General features: G+C 37.6%; 1 protein-coding gene across 1 annotated transcript in view; it reads right to left on the reverse strand.

The window, feature by feature from the left end:
• The window catches only part of Ankrd31 (ankyrin repeat domain 31), a 190,863-nt gene that overhangs the window by 59,094 nt on the left and 111,422 nt on the right, over positions 1–20,347 (reverse strand). The window contains 4 exon segments of the mRNA XM_034636448.2: positions 14,393–14,535; positions 16,086–16,223; positions 17,335–17,505; positions 18,645–20,163. Of these exon segments, the coding sequence (XP_034492339.2) occupies positions 14,393–14,535; positions 16,086–16,223; positions 17,335–17,505; positions 18,645–20,163 (1,971 nt within the window).

The raw sequence follows: 20,347 nt of genomic DNA on the forward strand, positions 1-20,347 counted from the left end.
AGTTAATAAAGATATGAGGAAAGATGCTGGCAATACATCAATGTCAAGAGAATTAAAATACCACTGTTTTTTTTTTTCAAATATAATATCTCTCCTTAAAATAAAAGTAATAAAGGGCTGCAAAGTTAGCTCAGTAATAGAGACCTGGTCTAGTATGTGTGAGGCCATGGGTTCAATCCCCAACATTACATATTAATGAATTAATTAATATAAATAAGATGCAGACACAGAAAGTTACTCCAAAAGCAAAGTTTGATTATATCATATTATATATATTGGCTTGCTTTGTTCTGACGTTCTCCCTCTTGTCCCTATGTCTTTATATTGAGGATAGCATAGTTGGAAACTTGTCAACCTAGAATTCTCCACACTACAAAAACAAAACCAAAAAAAAAAAAAAGAAAAACTCTTTAAAAAATAAAGGATATAGAGAAATTGGAATCCTTGCACATTTGTTGATAAAAGCATAAATTTAGGTGAAGAGAAATGAACCTCTAGATTAAGGATCAACAAAGTATAGTTTGGGAGCCAAATGCCTGATTTGGTAAAAAAAAGTTTTATTTTGGCAGAGCCACATTCATTTACATATTATCTATGGCTGCTTATGAACTACAACAGCCGTTGAATAGCTGCAACAGACCGTGTAATCCAGAAAATAAAAAATGTGTATATCTCATCTTTTACAGAATATATGCTAAACTCTGCTCCAGATCAGAACTGTCCTATAGAATCTTCTGTGACAATGAAAATATTCTATATTATCCAATATAGTCATCACTTACCACATGTAGGTGTTTTGCACTTGAAATGTGGCTATGCAGCTGAAGAACAGATTTTTAATTTTAATTAATTTTAAGCAATTTTTAATGTTTTCATTAGTACATCACAGTTATACATAATGTTGGGGTTCACTTTCTTTGACAGTAACTCCTTTAGTAGGAGATAATATTAAGAATATAATAAAGAAGTAAAAAAAAAAAAACCCTCCCAAATAATGTAATCAGTAAATGGGCAAAAAGAACTAAACGGATACTTCTCAAAGAAGAAATACAAAGAGCCAACAAATATATGAAAAAAATGTTCAATATCATTAGAGATCAGAGAAATTCAAATCTAAACTACATTGAGAGTTCATCTCACTCCAATTAGAAAGATACCATCAAGAATACAAATTATAGATCCAACATGGCGGCGAGAGGGGAGGCAGCGCTTTCAGTACCTCCTCAACAACGGGGTCAGAGAGACGCATGGATACGCTTAGATTCGACCTGCTGAGAAACTCCTAGCAAAATTCCACTAAAGAGAGACCGGCCGGGAATCGGTAGGATTTTTGGAGGTGACAGTCTGCGCTAGACGAGTGAATCTCCGCCACGCAGCGCAGAGGTCCAGACCCGCCAGCCGCTGCCCGCGCGACTTGGCGACTGTCCGCTGCCTGCACGCAGCCCCCGCGTCAGGGCGGATAGCCTCCGAGGCGCAGCGCAGCAGGAGCGGTGCAGGGACTCTAGGAAGAGGTCTCTCGCCAAGCCTTCGTGAAATAGCGAACCGGGAGCTGAAACCAACCAGAGACAGACCAGTCCCACCCCTCCCTTCGGACACTCCGGCAAGGAGCCTGGGGCCCGCCATAGCAGAGTGGTGACATCACCAGAGTTCCGCCGACAGAATTCCTTCCCAGCAGAATCTACGTTAGCAGGTGTGTGACTCCCACCCCCTCCAGATACAAGCAGCCAGGAAACCTCGGGAATCTCTCCGGGGGCGTGTCTGTAGGGAAGCAGAGGGGATTCCAGATCCCCACCTCCCCTTAACACCAGCGGCCACACCCAAGATCTTAGCCGCCAGTTTCTGGGGGCGTGCCCACCAAAGGGGTCCGGAAAAATTAAACTGTTGGTTCCCAGATCACCCCACCACAGCACTGGGGCTTAGATGAATGACAGAGAAGGTGTTCATCGCTCGGGATATAGGACACGCGGTGGGGCTGCAAGTGTAATCAGATCCTTGGGGAACCGCCTCTGGTGAACAGGACCTGGCTGGCTGGCTGGGAGGAGGAACAGGGGGAGGGGCCGGATAAGTGAAAGGGCTCTGGACTAACAGGACTGAGAGACTCCCAGGAGCCACCGTACAGGGATTTCTGTCAGCACATAGAGGGCAGAAGCTCGGCTCAGAGGGCACAGCTCCGCCTATTGGAAGAGAAGAAAATGGGATTCAGCCATAGAACAGGGGATGCCAGCATGGCAGAGATCTGATGTCATCGGAGAGCGGCCGGGGAGAGAACTTCATCGGTGCCAGCGGCGACGGAAACAGTTGGTCCCCTGGTAGGGAGGGTGAGTCACAGATACCCGAGTCTCTCTCGCTTTGTCGTCGAGCCAGAGGGGAGGAGCGGGGCCGCCGCCCGTGCCCACAAGGTAGGCAGACCTGCGACCAACCTGCAGATCAGGCCCAGCGGTCTGCAGGCGTGGTAGGAGGGGCAGGGCAGAGCTGCCGCCCGCGCCGGCAAGGTAAGCAGACCTGCAACAGACCGGCGGATCAGGCCCAGCGGCCTGCCAGCGTGGAACACACTTCACCCCAACTGGAGTAGGGGCAGAGCAGAGCCTTCGCCCGCGCCCAGATCAGGCCCAGCGGCCCGCCTGTGTGGTGGTCAAGTGACCCCAATTGGAGTGGGGGCGGAGCGGAACTGACACCCGTGCCCGCAAGGTGGGCGGACCGGCGACCAACCTGCAGATCAGGCCTAGCGGTCCCCGGGCGTGGTAGGAGGGGCAGGGCAGAGCCTTCGCCCCCACCTGCAAGGTAGGCAGACCTGCGACAGAACGGCGGATCAGGCCCAGGGGTCCGCGGGCGTGGTAGACACCTCACACCAATTGGAGGAGGGGCAGAGCAGAGCCCCTGACCGCACCTGCAAGGGAGACTTTTCAACTAGACAAGAGCAATATAAATATATAGGGGGGGAAAAATTTCAAAAACACAACAGTTTCACCAAGAAGAAAGAAACGCAAGCAGTATGACAAGACAAGGAAAGAAAGGACTACAAGCAATGCAGGTCAACTCAACTTTAGAAGAGGTAACAGCTGCAGCAGATGGAATGTCAGATAAAGAATTCAGGATATATATGCTTCAGATGATCTGGAGTATCAAGGAAGACATTAGACAGCAAAATCAGACAATGAAAGATCACTTCGACAAGGAATTACACAAACAAATCCAGGAAGCAAAGGATCAACTATACAGGGAGATAGAGGTTATAAAAAACAAACAAACAGAAATCCTAGAAATGCAGGAAGCAATAAACCAACTTAAAAATTCAATTGAGAATACTACCAGCAGAGTAGAACACTTAGAAGATAGAACATCAGACAATGAAGACAAAGTATTTCAACTTGAAAAGAACATAGACAGCTCAGCAAGACTGTTAAGAAACCATGAGCAGAACATCCAAGAAATATGGGATAACATTAAGAGACCAAACTTAAGAGTCATTGGGATACAGGAAGGTATAGAACTCCATACCAAAGGAATGAGCAATTTATTCAATGAAATAATACGAGAAAACTTCCCAGACTTGAAGAATGAGACAGAATCCCAAATTCTAGAAGCCTACAGGATGCCGAATGTGCAAAATTATAAGAGATCCACACCTAGACACATTATAATGAAGATGCCCAACATACAGAATAAGGAGAGAATTTTAAAAGCTACAAGAGAAAGGAAGCAGATTACATTTAGGGGCAAGCCAATCAGGATAACAGCTGATCTTTCAACACAGACTCTGAAAGCTAGAAGATCCTGGAATAACATATTTCAAACACTGAAAGAAAATGGGTTCCAACCAAGAATTGTGTATCCAGCGAAATTAAGCTTCAGGATGGAAGATGAAATTAAAACCTTCCACGACAAACAAAAGTTAAAAGAATATGCAGCTAGAAAACTATCTCTTCAAAACATCCTCGGCAAAACATTACAGGAAGAGGAAATGGAAAATAACAATGAAAACCAACAGTGGGAGGTAGGACAGTAAAGGGGGGGGGATAATCAAAGAGGAAAACAAACCATGTTTAGTAACATAAATAAACAAATATGGCTGGAACAATAACCCATATCTCAATAATAACCCTAAATGTTAATGGCTTAAACTCACCAATTAAGAGACACAGGCTAGTAGAATGGATCTCAAAACAAGACCCAACAATATGCTGCCTACAGGAGACGCATTTGATAGGAAAAGACATACATAGGCTGAAGGTGAAAGGTTGGGAAAAATCATATCACTCATATGGACTTCGGAAACAAGCAGGTGTGTCCATACTCATATCAAATAAAATAGATTTCAAGCCAAAGTTAATCAAAAGGGATAAAGAGGGACACTACATACTGCTTAAGGGAACCATACACCAACAAGACATAACAATCATAAATATATATGCCCCAAACAATGGTGCAGCTATATTCATCAAACAAACTCTTCTCAAGTTCAAGAGTCTAATAGACCACCATACAATAATCATGGGAGACTTCAACACACCTCTATCACCACTGGACAGATCTTCCAAGCAAAAGTTGAATAAGGAAACTATAGAACTCAATAACACAATTAATAACCTAGACTTAATTGACATATATAGAATATACCACCCAACATCAAGCAGTTACACTTTTTTCTCAGCAGCACATGGATCCTTCTCAAAAATAGATCATATATTATGTCACAGGGAAACTCTTAGACAATATAAAGGAGTAGAGATAATACCATGCATCCTATCTGATCATAATGGAATGGAACTGAAAATCAACGATAAAAGAAGGAAGGAAAAAGAATACATCACTTGGAGAATGAACAATAGGTTACTGAATGATCAATGGGTTATAGAAGACATCAAGGAGGAAATTAAAAAATTCTTAGAGATTAATGAAAACACAGACACAACATATCGGAATCTATGGGACACATTGAAAGCAGTTCTAAGAGGAAAATTCATTGCTTGGAGTTCATTCTTTAAAAAAAGAAAAAACCAACAAATAAATGATCTCATACTTCATCTCAAAATCCTAGAAAAAGAAGAGCAAAACAACAGCAAAAGAAGTAGAAGGCAAGAAATAATTAAAATCAGAGCTGAAATTAATGAAATCGAAACAAAAGAAACAATTGAAAAAATTGACAAAACTAAAAGTTGGTTCTTTGAAAAAATAAACAAAATCGACAGACCCTTAGCCATGCTAGCGAAGAGAAGAAGAGAGAGAACTCAAATTACTAGCATACGGGATGAAAAAGGCAATATCACAACAGACACTTCAGAAATACAGAAGATAATCAAAAATTATTTTGAATCCTTATACTCCAATAAATTAGAAGATAGTGAAGGCATAGATAAATTTCTTAAGTCATATGATCTGCCCAGATTGAGTCAGGAGGATATAGAAAACCTAAACAGACCAATATCAATTGAGGAAATAGAAGAAACCATCAAAAGACTACCAACTAAGAAAAGCCCAGGACCGGATGGGTATACAGCAGAGTTTTACAAAACCTTTAAAGAGGAACTAATACCAATACTTTTCAAGCTACTTCGGGAAATAGAAAAAGAGGGAGAACTTCCAAATTCATTCTACAAGGCCAACATCACCCTGATACCTAAACCAGACAAAGACACTTCAAAGAAAGAAAACTACAGACCAATATCTCTAATGAACCTAGATGCAAAAATCCTCAATAAAATTCTGGCGACTCGGATACAAAAACATATCAAAAAAATTGTGCACCATGATCAAGTAGGATTCATCCCTGGGATGCAAGGCTGGTTCAATATACGGAAATCAATAAATGTTATTCACCACATCAATAGACTTAAAAATAAGAACCATATGATCATCTCGATAGATGCGGAAAAAGCATTTGACAAAGTACAGCATCCCTTTATGTTCAAAACTCTAGAAAAACTAGGGATAACAGGAACATACCTCAATATTGTAAAAGCAATCTATGCTAAGCCTCAGGCTAGCATCATTCTGAATGGAGAAAAATTGAAGGCATTCCCTCTAAAATCTGGAACAAGACAGGGATGCCCTCTCTCACCACTTCTGTTCAACATAGTTCTCGAAACACTGGCCAGAGCAATTAGACAGACGAAAGAAATTAAAGGCATCAAAATAGGAAAAGAAGAACTTAAATTATCACTATTTGCAGATGATATGATACTATACCTAGCAGACCCAAAAGGGTCTACAAAGAAACTATTGGAGCTAATAAATGAATTCAGCAAAGTGGCAGGATATAAAATCAACACGCATAAATCAAAGGCATTCCTGTATATCAGCGACAAATCCTTTGAAATGGAAATGAGGACAACCACTCCATTCACAATATCTTCAAAAAAAATAAAATACTTGGGAATCAACCTAACAAAAGAGGTGAAAGACTTATACAATGAAAACTACAGAACCCTAAAGAGAGAAATAGAAGAAGATCTTAGAAGATGGAAAAATATACCCTGTTCATGGATAGGCAGAACTAACATCATCAAAATGGCGATATTACCAAAAGTTCTCTATAGGTTTAATGCAATGCCAATCAAAATCCCAACGGCATTTCTTGTAGAAATAGAGAAAGCAATCATGAAATTCATATGGAAAAATAAAAGACCCAGAATAGCAAAAACAATGCTAAGCAGGAAGTGTGAATCAGGCGGTATAGCGATACCAGACTTCAAACTATACTACAGAGCAATAGTAACAAAAACAGCATGGTACTGGTACCAAAACAGGCGGGTGGACCAATGGTACAGAATAGAGGACACAGAAACCAATCCACAAAACTACAACTACCTTATATTTGATAAAGGGGCTAAAAGCATGCAATGGAGGAAGGATAGCATCTTCAACAAATGGTGCTGGGAAAACTGGAAATCCATATGCAACAAAATGAAACTGAATCCCTTTCTCTCGCCATGCACAAAAGTGAATTCAAAATGGATCAAGGAGCTTGATATCAAATCAGAGACACGCCGTCTGATAGAAGAAAAAGTTGGCTACGATCTACATACTGTGGGGTCGGGCTCCAAATTCCTCAATAGGACACCCATAGCACAAAAGTTAATAACTAGAATCAACAAATGGGACTTACTCAAACTAAAAAGTTTTTTCTCAGCAAAAGATACAATAAGAGAGGTAAATAGAGAGCCTACATCCTGGGAACAAATCTTTACTCCTCACACTTCAGATAGAGCCCTAATATCCAGAGTATACAAAGAACTCAAAAAATTAGACAATAAGATAACAAACAACCCAATCAACAAATGGGCCAAGGACCTGAACAGACACTTCTCAGAGGAGGACATACAATCAATCAACAAGTACATGAAAAAATGCTCACCATCTCTAGCAGTCAGAGAAATGCAAATCAAAACCACCCTAAGATACCATCTCACTCCAGTTAGATTGGCAGCCATTATGAAGTCAAACAACAACAAGTGCTGGCGAGGATGTGGGGAAAAGGGTACACTTGTACATTGCTGGTGGGACTGCAAATTGGTGCAGCCAATTTGGAAAGCAGTATGGAGATTTCTTGGAAAGCTGGGAATGGAGCCACCATTTGACCCAGCTATTCCCCTTCTCGGTCTATTCCCTAAAGACCTAAAAAGAGCATGCTACAGGGACACTGCTACATCGATGTTCATAGCAGCACAATTCACAATAGCTAGACTGTGGAACCAACCTAGATGCCCTTAAATGGATGAATGGATAAAAAAAATGTGGCATTTATACACAATGGAGTATTACTCTGCATTAAAAAATGACAAAATCATAGAATTTACAGGGAAATGGATGGCATTAGAGCAGATTATGCTAAGTGAAGCTAGCCAATCCCTAAAAAACAAATGCCAAATGTCTTCTTTGATATAAGGAGAGTAACTAAGAACAGAGTAGGGTCGAAGAGCATGAGAAGAAGATTAACATTAAACAGGGATGAGAGGTGGGAGGGAAAGGGAGAGAGAAGGGAAATTGCATGGAAATGGAAGGAGACCCTCAGAGTTACACAAAAGTACATACAAGAGGAAGTGAGGGGAAGGGGAAAAATAATACAAGGGGGACAAACGAATGTCAGTAGAGGGGGCAGAGAGAGAAGAGGGGAGGGGAGGGGAGGGGGGATAGTAGAGGATAGGAAAGGCAGCAGAACACAACAGACACGAGTATGGCAATATGTAAATCAATGGATGTGTAACTGATGTGATTCTGCAATCTGTATATAGGGTAAAAATGGGAGCTCATAACCCACTTGAATCAAATTGTGAAATATGATATATCAAGAACTATGTAATGTTTTGAACAGCCAACAATAAAAAATTAAAAAAATAAAATAAAAAAAGAAAAAAAAATCCCAATGGCATTTCTTGTAGAAATAGAGAAAGCAATCATGAAATTCATATGGAAAAATAAAAGACCCAGAATAGCAAAAACAATGCTAAGCAGGAAGTGTGAATCAGGTGGTATAGCGATACCAGACTTCAAACTATACTACAGAGCAATAGTAACAAAAACAGCATGGTACTGGTACCAAAACAGGCGGGTGGACCAACGGTACAGAATAGAGGACACAGAAACCAATCCACAAAACTACAACTACCTTATATTTGATAAAGGGGCTAAAAGCATGCAATGGAGGAAGGATAGCATCTTCAACAAATGGTGCTGGGAAAACTGGAAATCCATATGCAACAAAATGAAACTGAATCCCTTTCTCTCGCCATGCACAAAAGTGAATTCAAAATGGATCAAGGAGCTTGATATCAAATCAGAGACACGCCGTCTGATAGAAGAAAAAGTTGGCTACGATCTACATACTGTGGGGTCGGGCTCCAAATTCCTCAATAGGACACCCATAGCACAAAAGTTAATAACTAGAATCAACAAATGGGACTTACTCAAACTAAAAAGTTTTTTCTCAGCTAAAGAAACAATAAGAGAGGTAAATAGAGAGCCTACATCCTGGGAACAAATCTTTACTCCTCACACTTCAGATAGAGCCCTAATATCCAGAGTATACAAAGAACTCAAAAAATTAGACAATAAGATAACAAACAACCCAATCAACAAATGGGCCAAGGACCTGAACAGACACTTCTCAGAGGAGGACATACAATCAATCAACAAGTACATGAAAAAATGCTCACCATCTCTAGCAGTCAGAGAAATGCAAATCAAAACCACCCTAAGATACCATCTCACTCCAGTAAGATTGGCAGCCATTATGAAGTCAAACAACAACAAGTGCTGGCGAGGATGTGGGGAAAAGGGTACACTTGTACATTGCTGGTGGGACTGCAAATTGGTGCAGCCAATTTGGAAAGCAGTATGGAGATTTCTTGGAAAGCTGGGAATGGAGCCACCATTTGACCCAGCTATTCCCCTTCTTGGTCTATTCCCTAAAGACCTAAAAAGAGCATGCTACAGGGACACTGCTACATCGATGTTCATAGCAGCTCAATTCACAATAGCAAGACTGTGGAACCAACCCAGATGCCCTTCAATAGACGAATGGATTAAAAAAATGTGGCATTTATACACAATGGAGTATTACTCTGCATTAAAAAATGACAAAATCATAGAATTTGCAGGGAAATGGATGGCACTAGAGCAGATTATGCTAAGTGAAGCTAGCCAATCCCTAAAAAACAAATGCCAAATGTCTTCTTTGATATAAGGAGAGTAACTAAGAACAGAGTAGGGACGAAGAGCATGAGAAGAAGATTAACATTAAACAGAGATGAGAGGTGGGAGGGAAAGGGAGAGAAAAGGGAAATTGCATGGAAATGGAAGGAGACCCTCAGGTTTATACAAAAGAACATACAAGAGGAAATGAGGGGAAAGGGAAAAATAATACAAGGGGGAGAAATGAAGGTCAGTAGAGGGGGTAGAGAGAGAAGATGGGAGGGGAGGGGAGGGGAGGGGGGATAGTAGAGGATAGGAAAGTTAGCAGAACACGACAGTCACTAGTATGGCAATATGTAAATCAATGGATGTGTAATTGATGTGATTCTGCAATCTGTATATGGGCTAAAAATGGGAGTTCATAACCCACTTGAAGCAAATTGTGAAAGATGATATATCAAGAACTATGTAATGTTTTGAACAACCAACAATAAAAAAAAAGAATACAAATTATAATAAATGCTGCCAAGAATGTGGGGAAAAAGGTACACTCATAGCTTGTTGATGGGACTGCAAATTAGTATAACCAGTTTGAAAAGCAATGTAGAATGGAACCATCATATGATCCAGTTGTCCCATTCCTTGGTATTTATCCAAAAGAAGTAAAATCAGTATACTGTAGTGATAAAAGTACATCAATGTTTGTACCAGTGCAATACATAATAGCCAAGTTATGGAATTGGCCCAGGTACCTGTCAACAGATGAATGGATAATATGGTATATACATACAATGAAGTTTTACTCAGCCATAAAAAAGAATGAAATTATGGCATTTGCTGGCAAATGGATGAAACTAGAGAACATCATGCTTTATTGAAGTAAGCCAAACTCAGAAAGTCAAAGGTTGAAAATGTTTTTTCATATGCAGAGACTAGAACAAAGTAAGGGGGAAAATGGGGAATCCAATGAAAATAGTAGATCAGTGAAGTTGTGGAAGGGGATAGAAGGTTAAGGGGGAGGAAGAAGAAAAAGGGAGGAATGTGGGTGAAAATTTAAGGAACTTAAATAACTACATGTGTATAGTGGCTATAGTACTTAATCAAATTCTTTGTTTCAGGGATAAAGAAAAAAAAATGTCTTTCTCAAGCAGTAGAATTAGGTTTAGAATATAAGTTTTCCAATATTATTTCAGTGTTTTATCCATTACACTAAGCTTCCCTTTTGATATCTCCTGTGGTTAATTTTCTGTTCCTAATGTTCATTTTTTACAGAAGACCCTCTATATCTGAGTAATCATTATTCAGTTCCCTGAAATCACCAAATTGCTATGAGGAAAGACAGAGTCTTTAAAAATAGGAAAATTCTCACTAATTAAGACCACCTATAAAACTGACCCAAATAGAACATCTCTTTTTGCTTATTATATGGTATCTATCCCATATACTATGTCAATATCTTTCTCCTAACTTGTTTACTACTGGTTACTGACTTTGTAAATAGTCAAAAATAAAATGAAAATATACTTCAAGTTGATTTCAAAGTAAAAAAGGAAAGATGTTGGATTTTTCTCCAGTCATACATTAAAATAATGTTGGATAAGTGTCTGAAGCACCGTAAAGACACTGATGAGTAAGAAACTGACAGCTTAACAAAAGCAAAATTACAAGGGTTTGAATATGAAAGAACTAATAGATGACCTAGAAAAAAACTTATGATTGTTCTTAAAATTTTGAAAAGAAATTTTTCTTGAGACCACAATGCAAAAATTAACTGTAAGGACTGGGTGCAGTGGCACATACCTGTAGTCTCAGTGGCTTCAGAGGCTGAGACAGAAGGATCATGAGTTCAAAGCCAGCCTCAGCAATTTATTGAGGCCTTAAACAACTCAGTAGTGAGACCCTGTCTCTAAATAAAATACAAAATCGGGCTGGGATGTGGCTAAGTGGTTGAATGCCCCTGAGTTCAATCCTTGGTACTCCCCCAAAAAAGAAAAAAAAAAAAAACTATAAGAATGTCGTAGGTGCTATCATACAATTTTGCCAAAAAAAAAAAAAAAAAAATCAGGCCTGAAACATTTTATAACAGCAATTAAGCTGTTTAAGAAATTAGTATGTTTTAATTAGAACTAAATTGACTTATGATGGGTTATACATCCCAATATATAATTAAGTTGAAAATAGTATAATTAAAATGCCTTTAATACACTTAATCTACCAAACATCATAGCAACATAGTCCACTAAAAAGTATTATTGTTTACCTTTGTGATTATGTAAAGGGAAATGTGGCTACCCAGTATCAAGACAATATATCATAGCACATACTGCTACACCAAGAAAGGACCAAAATTCAAAATCTGAATATGGTTTTCTGTTGCTTTTTTACCATCATAAAGTCAAACTGTTAAGTCAGGAACTGTCAGTAAGTAATGTTCAGAAATGTGTTAACGCAGCAGGTCACTTTCAAGGTTGGTTGTTAGCTGCCATCAATGAACTTGACTGGTAAGCAGTACCATACCACTAATATAAAACTGCCTGATAGTAGCTCACTATGTTTAAGCTATTTACACAACAATGTGGTATATTCTTCTGGGAGTCTGGAATTTTGCTACCCGGTAAGCAAGCGCAGCTTGCCTACAAAAAAATTCTTGGACGTTGAGTCTCTCATGGGCTTTCATGGCCAGAAATATTGCATACATATTCCTAGATTTTCACTGCTGTGGGGAGTAAGCTCTGTGTGATCCCTTACAAAGAGGAGCGCATAAGAAAGCTTTCACATAGATACTCCATATTCCTTTCGTCATTTTCTCTTATGACCCAAATATGTATCCTTACTACATTGCTGTTACAAATCTTAGCCATAAGAACAACTATATACCAAGTTCTAGAAGTCCTTCTTATTAGATATGGAAAATAACAAACCCCCAAAGTAGTGAGACCCGGGGAAATGGGAGTGAGAAGGAAAGTTATACATTGAGAGCATTGAACCTTTCCCAGTATATTCTTTCCTGGTGATAAAACACACCCTGCAGAAAAGGTGTCCATCAAACCTGGAAGGGCAGTCTCTGCAAAGAGGCCAAAGCATTAACCCTTCTGCAAACAAATCCTTTCCAGATACCAACCACTGACCCCAGCCCTTCCATCAAGTCCAGTACAATAAATTCCAGAAACTGACCACTGACCCTAGACTTCCTCCCATTTTGCCCCATAAAACAAATCCTAAATTCCTAAGCACTAAAACTGACTCCTTCACTGATGATAGAACAAACTCCAAATTCCCAGGTGCCCAAAGAAAGTTGATATGCTCACTAGACCACCTCTCAGAATATCTATATAAGCCCAGGCCCTTTATTTGTTTGGGGGCTCATTTTCCACCAGGAAAGTGGGTCCCACCATGGCGTCATTTCGTCCCTGCATCTCCTGCTCCTGTGTGAACTTCATTCCTGAATAAAGTGCTGAACTGATTTGTGAAGTTTGCGTTCGTCCTGGTCTTTTTGTACTAATACTTCTAACATGCCTCTAAATGTAGGGATGATGTTGGTGACCCCCAACAAAAATATGAGAATTAACTTTTTTTTTAAGATGCCATTTTTCAGAATAATGTCCAAAACCCTGATTTTCCCACTAAGAAATTCTGATCTATATTTAAGTGGTTTCAAACTAAGTGGCCTTTTCCCTGTACTAAGTAGTAGGTTTGTCACTTCATTGAGTCTTTCTGTTTGCTTTCTTCCATTTCAGAACCACACAGCCTTGAGAATTTGTGTATTATTTTTTTAACTTTAAATATCTTAAAGGCCAAAAAGTTTATTTTGGTCAAAAAAAGTCACAATGAACATAAACCTACTTACTATCATCTCATTCTTAATCATTAGCTCACATCTCTTATATCTGTAAATCATAAATTTGATGATACTATTCCTTCACATGACTACACTTTGGCTGAAAGCAGTAGGAACACTTTTACAAAATTAAAGTCACAAGGCTCTTAAAAATATCAAGAGACAGATAAACAGGTACTCAAGAGGGATCCAAGAAATTTTTTCTATAAATCCTGGTTTTACATTGCTATTGTTGGTTGTGGTACTGTCCTTAACTGTATTTTCAAAACCAATAATTATTCCTGAAGTCTATAGTGTCACTGATAACAACAAGTTTTCTAGGGAGAAAAATCTAGGAAGACTGCCAAACAAAAAGGTTAGTTTAAAAATCTAAAGAGTTTCAAAGTCTATATCAGAAATTCTGTGTTACCCAAATAATGATCCAAGTAATCTTCTCTTGTGTTATTTTTACTATGACTGCCTGAAGAGAAAAACAAGGAAGATATAACAAACCCTCAAGAAACAAGCAACTCATGTTTTACCCCAACATGAAACATGCTGGATTTATACAGAATGTGTTTTCTTTTGACTTACATGCACTGTGATAAATATAAAAAATAATTCATTAAGACATATATTTTCCAATCCATATACAGTATATCTTCATTTGTAACTTTAGCAAGTTTTATTTTTTTAAATATTTTTTAGTTGTAGATGAACACAATATCTTTATATACTTATCTTTATGTGGTGCTAAGGATCGAACTCAGAGTCTCGCACATGCTACGAGAGTGCTCTACCCCTGAGCCACAACCCTAGCCCTTTAGCAGGTTTTAAAATCATTTGTTAATTTAGGGAATCACTTTAATTCTCAATTTAAAATATCCTAATTTTATTCACTCATTATCCTAAGTAATAGGAACTTAAATATGACATCCACTATACCTTTAAATGATTGCTTGCAACAGCATCATGTAAGGGCAGAATTCCATCTATATTCTCACAATTAACATTAGTACCAGCTTTTAATAACTCTACAATTATATCATTAAATCCTTCATTAGATGCCTCATGAAGTGGTGTCCAACCTAGAAAGAAAAAACAACCACAACAACAATCTGCTCCTTACAGACCAACATTCATGTAATATCTTTTTATTTATTTTAGTTATACATGGGCACAATATTTTTATTTTGTTTATTTATTTATTTTTATGTGGTGCTGAGGATCCAACCCAGGGTTTCACATGTGCGAGGCGAGCACTCTACCGCTGAGCCACAACCCACGCCCTCATGTAATATCTTTATTTCTTTTTTTTGCCTTAGTAGAAATAATATCTATTTTGAAGCATGTATATACTAAATATTGGACAATAAATAATGCTGAAAACTATGGCCTTAAAATGTGTTTCAGTTTTGAAAACAAATTGATCACACTTCATTAATATTGTTGATACAATATGTGCCAAAAAAGAAGACTCAACAGAATGTAAAATAGAATGGGACCAGATAAATGCTAATTATTTCAATTTGCTTCAACTCAGATATAAAAATATCTGACTTGCCTATTTTTATCTTTGCATTATCACAATTCTCTTTAAAATGACATCTGACTTGATCAACCTTTGTGCTTTCCCTCTGGAATTTTTTTTAATATTTATTTTTCAGTTGTGATTGTCAATACCTTTAATTTTTTATTTATTTATTTTTTGTGGTGCTGAGGATTGAACCCAAGGTCTCTCACATGCTAGCCGAGCGCTCTACCGCTGAGCCATAACCCCAACCCCCTCTGGAATTCTTTACACAAGATTATTTTGTTTATAAGCAAAAATTTAAGAAGTTTCATTTTTTTTAAAAGATTTATTATGTGGCCTACTAGATTAAATTGTGTAGTCAAATAGGCTCTGGTTTTAATAGCTGATCCTGGTTTTTATTTTTGTTTTTGGTACCAGGTATTGAACACAGGGGCACTTAACCACTGAGCCACATTCCCAGCCATTTTTTATATTTTACTTAGAGATGGGGTCTCATTGAGTTGCTCAGGGCCTCAGTAAGTTGCTGAGGCTGGTTTTGTACTTGTGATTCTCCCATCTCAACCTCCCAAACTGTTGGAATTGCAGACGTGTGCCACCACATCCCGCAGAAGTCTCATTTTTTAAATGAAGGTTTAGAATAAAAATGTGAAAGAGAAGCAAACAGTATAAATGGAGGAGGAAAGAGAAGAAGGGACAGAAAAATAGGACTATTTTGCCTTTGCTACAAAGCTAGGGAACAGAATTAAGACTTCCAAATAAAAGGTCTCACTCCCTTTACTCCCCATTCTGTATACCTCTTTTTAATGCTCTCAAATGGATGCAAAAAAGGAGAAATATTTTAGCAACAATTAATCTTACCATTCAACTAAATAAACACTATAATATAAAAATGTGTTCAAACACTCATCCAGGATCAAAATGGGTGGGGAATAAAATGAGTATTTCAGTGAGATCAAATTATAAAAGCAATTAAATTAAAAGGATCCAAGGACTGGGGATATAGCTCAGTTGGTAGAGTGCTTGCTGGCATGCACAAGGCCCTCGGTTCAATCCCCAGCACCAAAAAAAAAGGGAGGGGGGAGAAGAAAAAAATAAGATCCAAACCTGCATTATCTTTTAGATTCACATCAGCTCCTGATTCTATTAGAACTTTCACTAGGGACAGATTTCCTCTTCTGGCAGCCAAATGAAGGCGGCTTTCCCCTCTGACATTCCTCTTATTGATCCCAGCTGTCTTCATTTCTGTAAATTTGCCAAACAAAACTCAAAACTACCTTTTTGCCAAATGTTGATTATTAAGGATCTTGGAAAATACATAACAACTTCTTCAAACTATTCTAAGCAAGTATATTACACAAAAACATACATCAATTAATATTAGTGCTGCTGCTACTGCTTTAAAGTATAACTTGTGAAGAAATAACAGAGCACCTGAACATATTAATTTGCATTCATTCCAGCAGTTGGACAACACACACTTGATTAAAACAAATAAACTTCTTTCAGTTTTACATCATCTCACTCTTCAGTAGTTTTTTAGCAACAGATAGCATTTTTCTTAGAACAATAAGTTATATTATAAAAATTTGCTTTCTATAGCTATTCTATGTCTAAGTGGGTATGCTCTTATTACAGTAAGCTACCAAGTACCAAACTATGGCCTACTGGGTTCTTTATTTTCGTATCATAAAAAAATTCACTACAAAAAATTCAGTATAATATTATTGTCCAAAGATTTTTTTTTTTTAAAAAAAATCTTTCCTTTGCAGTGCAAGTTACACCTTTATACTGGAACGAAAATGAATGGACAGATCATATGTTTCTCTCCCATTTCTTCCCAATTCATGCTAAAATGATAATAAAATATATTTTAAAGTACTATATAAATAGAGGAGGAAGTAATAAAGCACAAACTGAGAGAGAGAGAGAGAGGGAGGGAGGGAGGGAGGGGGATTTTAAAACTATAAAACAGCTAAAATGGTGGGTCCATAATGTGCAAGTTTGAACTGAAAAATTTCTCCTATGATTCTCACTGTGAATGGTACAAATCCTATTACTTTGTTCTCAGTGGTTTTGTAGCAAAAAAGGTAGTTGTATAACTTTGGAGCAAAAACTACTGCTGCTTATTTTACCTACTCTAACAGAACTAGAAATCATAATCAGAAATATGACAAGAACATATCTGAAGACTAATAAATTCTCAAGTGGTGCCTTAACAACAAATATAAATGAAATAATCTTATAACTTAGTGAATAGCTAAAAAAAGTAAACGGTATAACTGATTGTTCAGAAATTCTTTGAAGTAAACCACTGGGCTTAATTATATAACTTTTAACAAAACAATTTGCAAACCTTGGTTGTAGGTAACTTTCAAGAAATTTTGTCTGTTTCTGAAATTCTGACCTTTTTTATGTTCTTGGATATTAGGAGACATGTAAGTTTCTGTATTCATTTTTTCTTTTTCATCCTCACAATTTCTTATAGCTCTTTCATCTACATTGATATCATTAGTTAATTCTTCATCTGAAACACAACATTTTACAGTATCAGTACTGTAGTTCTCCTTATAAATTACATGACAACAACAAAAAATTCGTACTTTAGTTTGTTTCAAGCTGAACTGTTTAAAAGAGAATAGAAGGCTTTAAAAATATTTTTATGTAACAAAGCATAGTTTGCTGGTTGCAATTACAATCAATGGCTGCAATCATCAGAGCTAATAATTTCCTGCTATGAAAATGTTGTTAGGGGGATGGGACTATAGATCAGTGGTAGAGCACTTGCCTAGCATGTGTGAGGCACTGGGTTCAATCCTCAGCACTGCATAAAAATAAATAAAAAAACAAATGCCAAATGTCTTCTTTGATATAAGGAGAGCAACTAAGAACAGAGTAGGGAGGAAGAGCATGAGAAGAAGATTAACATTAAACAGGGAGAAGAGGTGGGAGGGAAAGGGAGAGAGAAGGGAAATTGCATGGAAATGGAAGGAGACCCTCATCGTTATACAAAATTGCATATAAGAGGAAGCAAGGGGAAAGGGAAAAAAAAACAAGGGAGAGAAATGAATTACAGTAGATGGGGTAGAGAGAGAAGATGGGAGGGGAGGGGAGGGGAGGGGGGATAGTAGAGGATAGGAAGGGCAGCAGAATACAACAGATACTAGTATGGCAGTATGTATAACCGATGTGATTCTGCAATCTGTATACGGGGTAAAAAAGGGAGTTCATAACCCACTTGAATCAAATGTATGAAATATGATATGTCAAGAGCTATGTAATGTTGTGAACAACTAATAATAAAAAAAATTAATCAATCAATCAATCAATAAAGGCATTGCGTCCATACATAACTAAAAAAAAATTTTTTTAATGTTGCTAGGTTTCCTGATACTAAAAAAGTGCTATACTGTGGAGAAACACAAAAACTGACAGACAACTGCTTATTAGCTTCTTTCAACATCAGCTTAACAACCACCTTTGATAATAATGTTTGCTTTCAAAATAAACACTATTACTTAACTATCAGGCTTAGCAGCATTCCAAATCATGACCCATGTGGCCTCACTGCTGTTTGTTGGGCATAGATTAAGTGAAATTCATTTGGAAATTTCTATAAAGTAAATCTATAGAAAATGTGTACAAATTGAGCGATACTACTAATACCTGATTTGTGAGAATTTTTCTTCTCTTCTACTTGATTAATAGATTGTGAGATGATGTTCATTTCTTTATTCATATTGTCAGTAGAATGAAAATCTATATTATGCATGGGCTCACTCTCTGTAAGGTCTTGCCTCTTTTTTTCAACTTTAGTTATTTGTACTCCTTGAGAATGGTCAACTGTGGGGAAAGGCTTGTTTGAAGAACTTGTAATTTGGCATTTTTTAGTATCATTCCCTTTAGTGTCTTGTTTCTTTTCTATACACACCCTTTCCACAATATGTTTTTCTGTCTGATTCATTAAAGGAGTTGGTTCTCTGGGGCTATTATCCTGAGGCTTTTCTACTAGCTCCACATGACTAGTCACCTTTGAAACTTCATGTATTGAAAGTGTTCTTGTATAAGCCTTGGAAGTTTGCTCAGGATTGCCATGTGAGTGATCAAAAGATGCTCCATACATGCATTGTACATGATTTGCAATATGTTTATCAGAAATGACTGCACTATCTGAATCAGAAAAATGAATAACTTCCTCTTGTTGAAGTGTGGTTAGACTGTTTAATGCCTTCTCCTGTGAAAAATGGTCTTCAGATAGTAAAAGCTGTTGAAAATCCATTTCTTTTCTATTCGTTAAGTTCTCCTCACAATTACAGTGGCTTTTACGTTCTTTAGAACATACCACCTTTTCAGATGTTACAGTCTTCTCGGAAGTGTAGCAATCATTATCATTATCAAAATTTTCCTTTATAAAGGTTAGGAAAGAATTTTCCCATTTATTAAAGCGCTCTTTTTTTTTATTTGAGTTAATATATTCATGAAATTTATAAGGGCTACAGTGTTGTTCTTGGTGAGCATGAAGCTGCTGATCTTCAGTAATAAGTGGTAACTTGATTTCTTTACATACTCTAAGTCCTGAGAAAGAAATAGTTTCAGGTTGGCCAGTGGATTGTAACTCCAAGAAATGCATTTCTGGACTATTTGACAAATCCAGACTGGGGGTATGTATTTCTTTGGACATGGAGTAAGTCTCGATATTATTATCTAATGCATTTTTCAGGCTTGACAGAGTAGGACTGGAAGGTTCACATGATTCTTCTGGAAGATCATTAGGGGTTTGGAGAATATGCTGCTGAGGAATAGCCACTCTGTTTATTCTCCTGGAAGAAGAGACAGCTATTGTCTGTCCTGAACGGCAGTCTCCATCATCCACATGAGTCCTTTTATGTATTGTGTTTCTTCTTCTTTTACCCTTGGACACATTTGTGCTGATTCCTTTGTCTTTATGGAGACTGACCTTACTGCGTCCTGTAGAGTGTATTTGGTCAACAGTTGATTTTTTACGCCTGGAATTACCAAATTTTGTGGGTTTGGTATCTTTTTGGTAATGTTCATATATATGTTCTTCATTTAAAAATAAATTCTCTTTGCTTCTTTTATTGACTTCTACATGTTCTGGTTTTTGTTTGTCAGAATTTTCATTACAAACAAACCCAATGTGATTTTCAGAACTGAATTTTGGTTTCTATAGAAACAAAATATACATAAGTGTTATTTTTTAATTGTACATCTATACTCAATTTAATCTCAATTTTTGATAAATGAAACTACTATTCCATTCAATTGTATCATTGAGTCTAACCACAGGGCCTGCTGGAATATAGCTAACCTGATATTTCAAAAGAGCTAGACTATAGAAGAAAGGCTTA

This window comes from Marmota flaviventris, chromosome 5 (assembly GCF_047511675.1).
Source record: "Marmota flaviventris isolate mMarFla1 chromosome 5, mMarFla1.hap1, whole genome shotgun sequence".
Classification (NCBI taxonomy): Eukaryota; Metazoa; Chordata; class Mammalia; order Rodentia; family Sciuridae; genus Marmota; species Marmota flaviventris.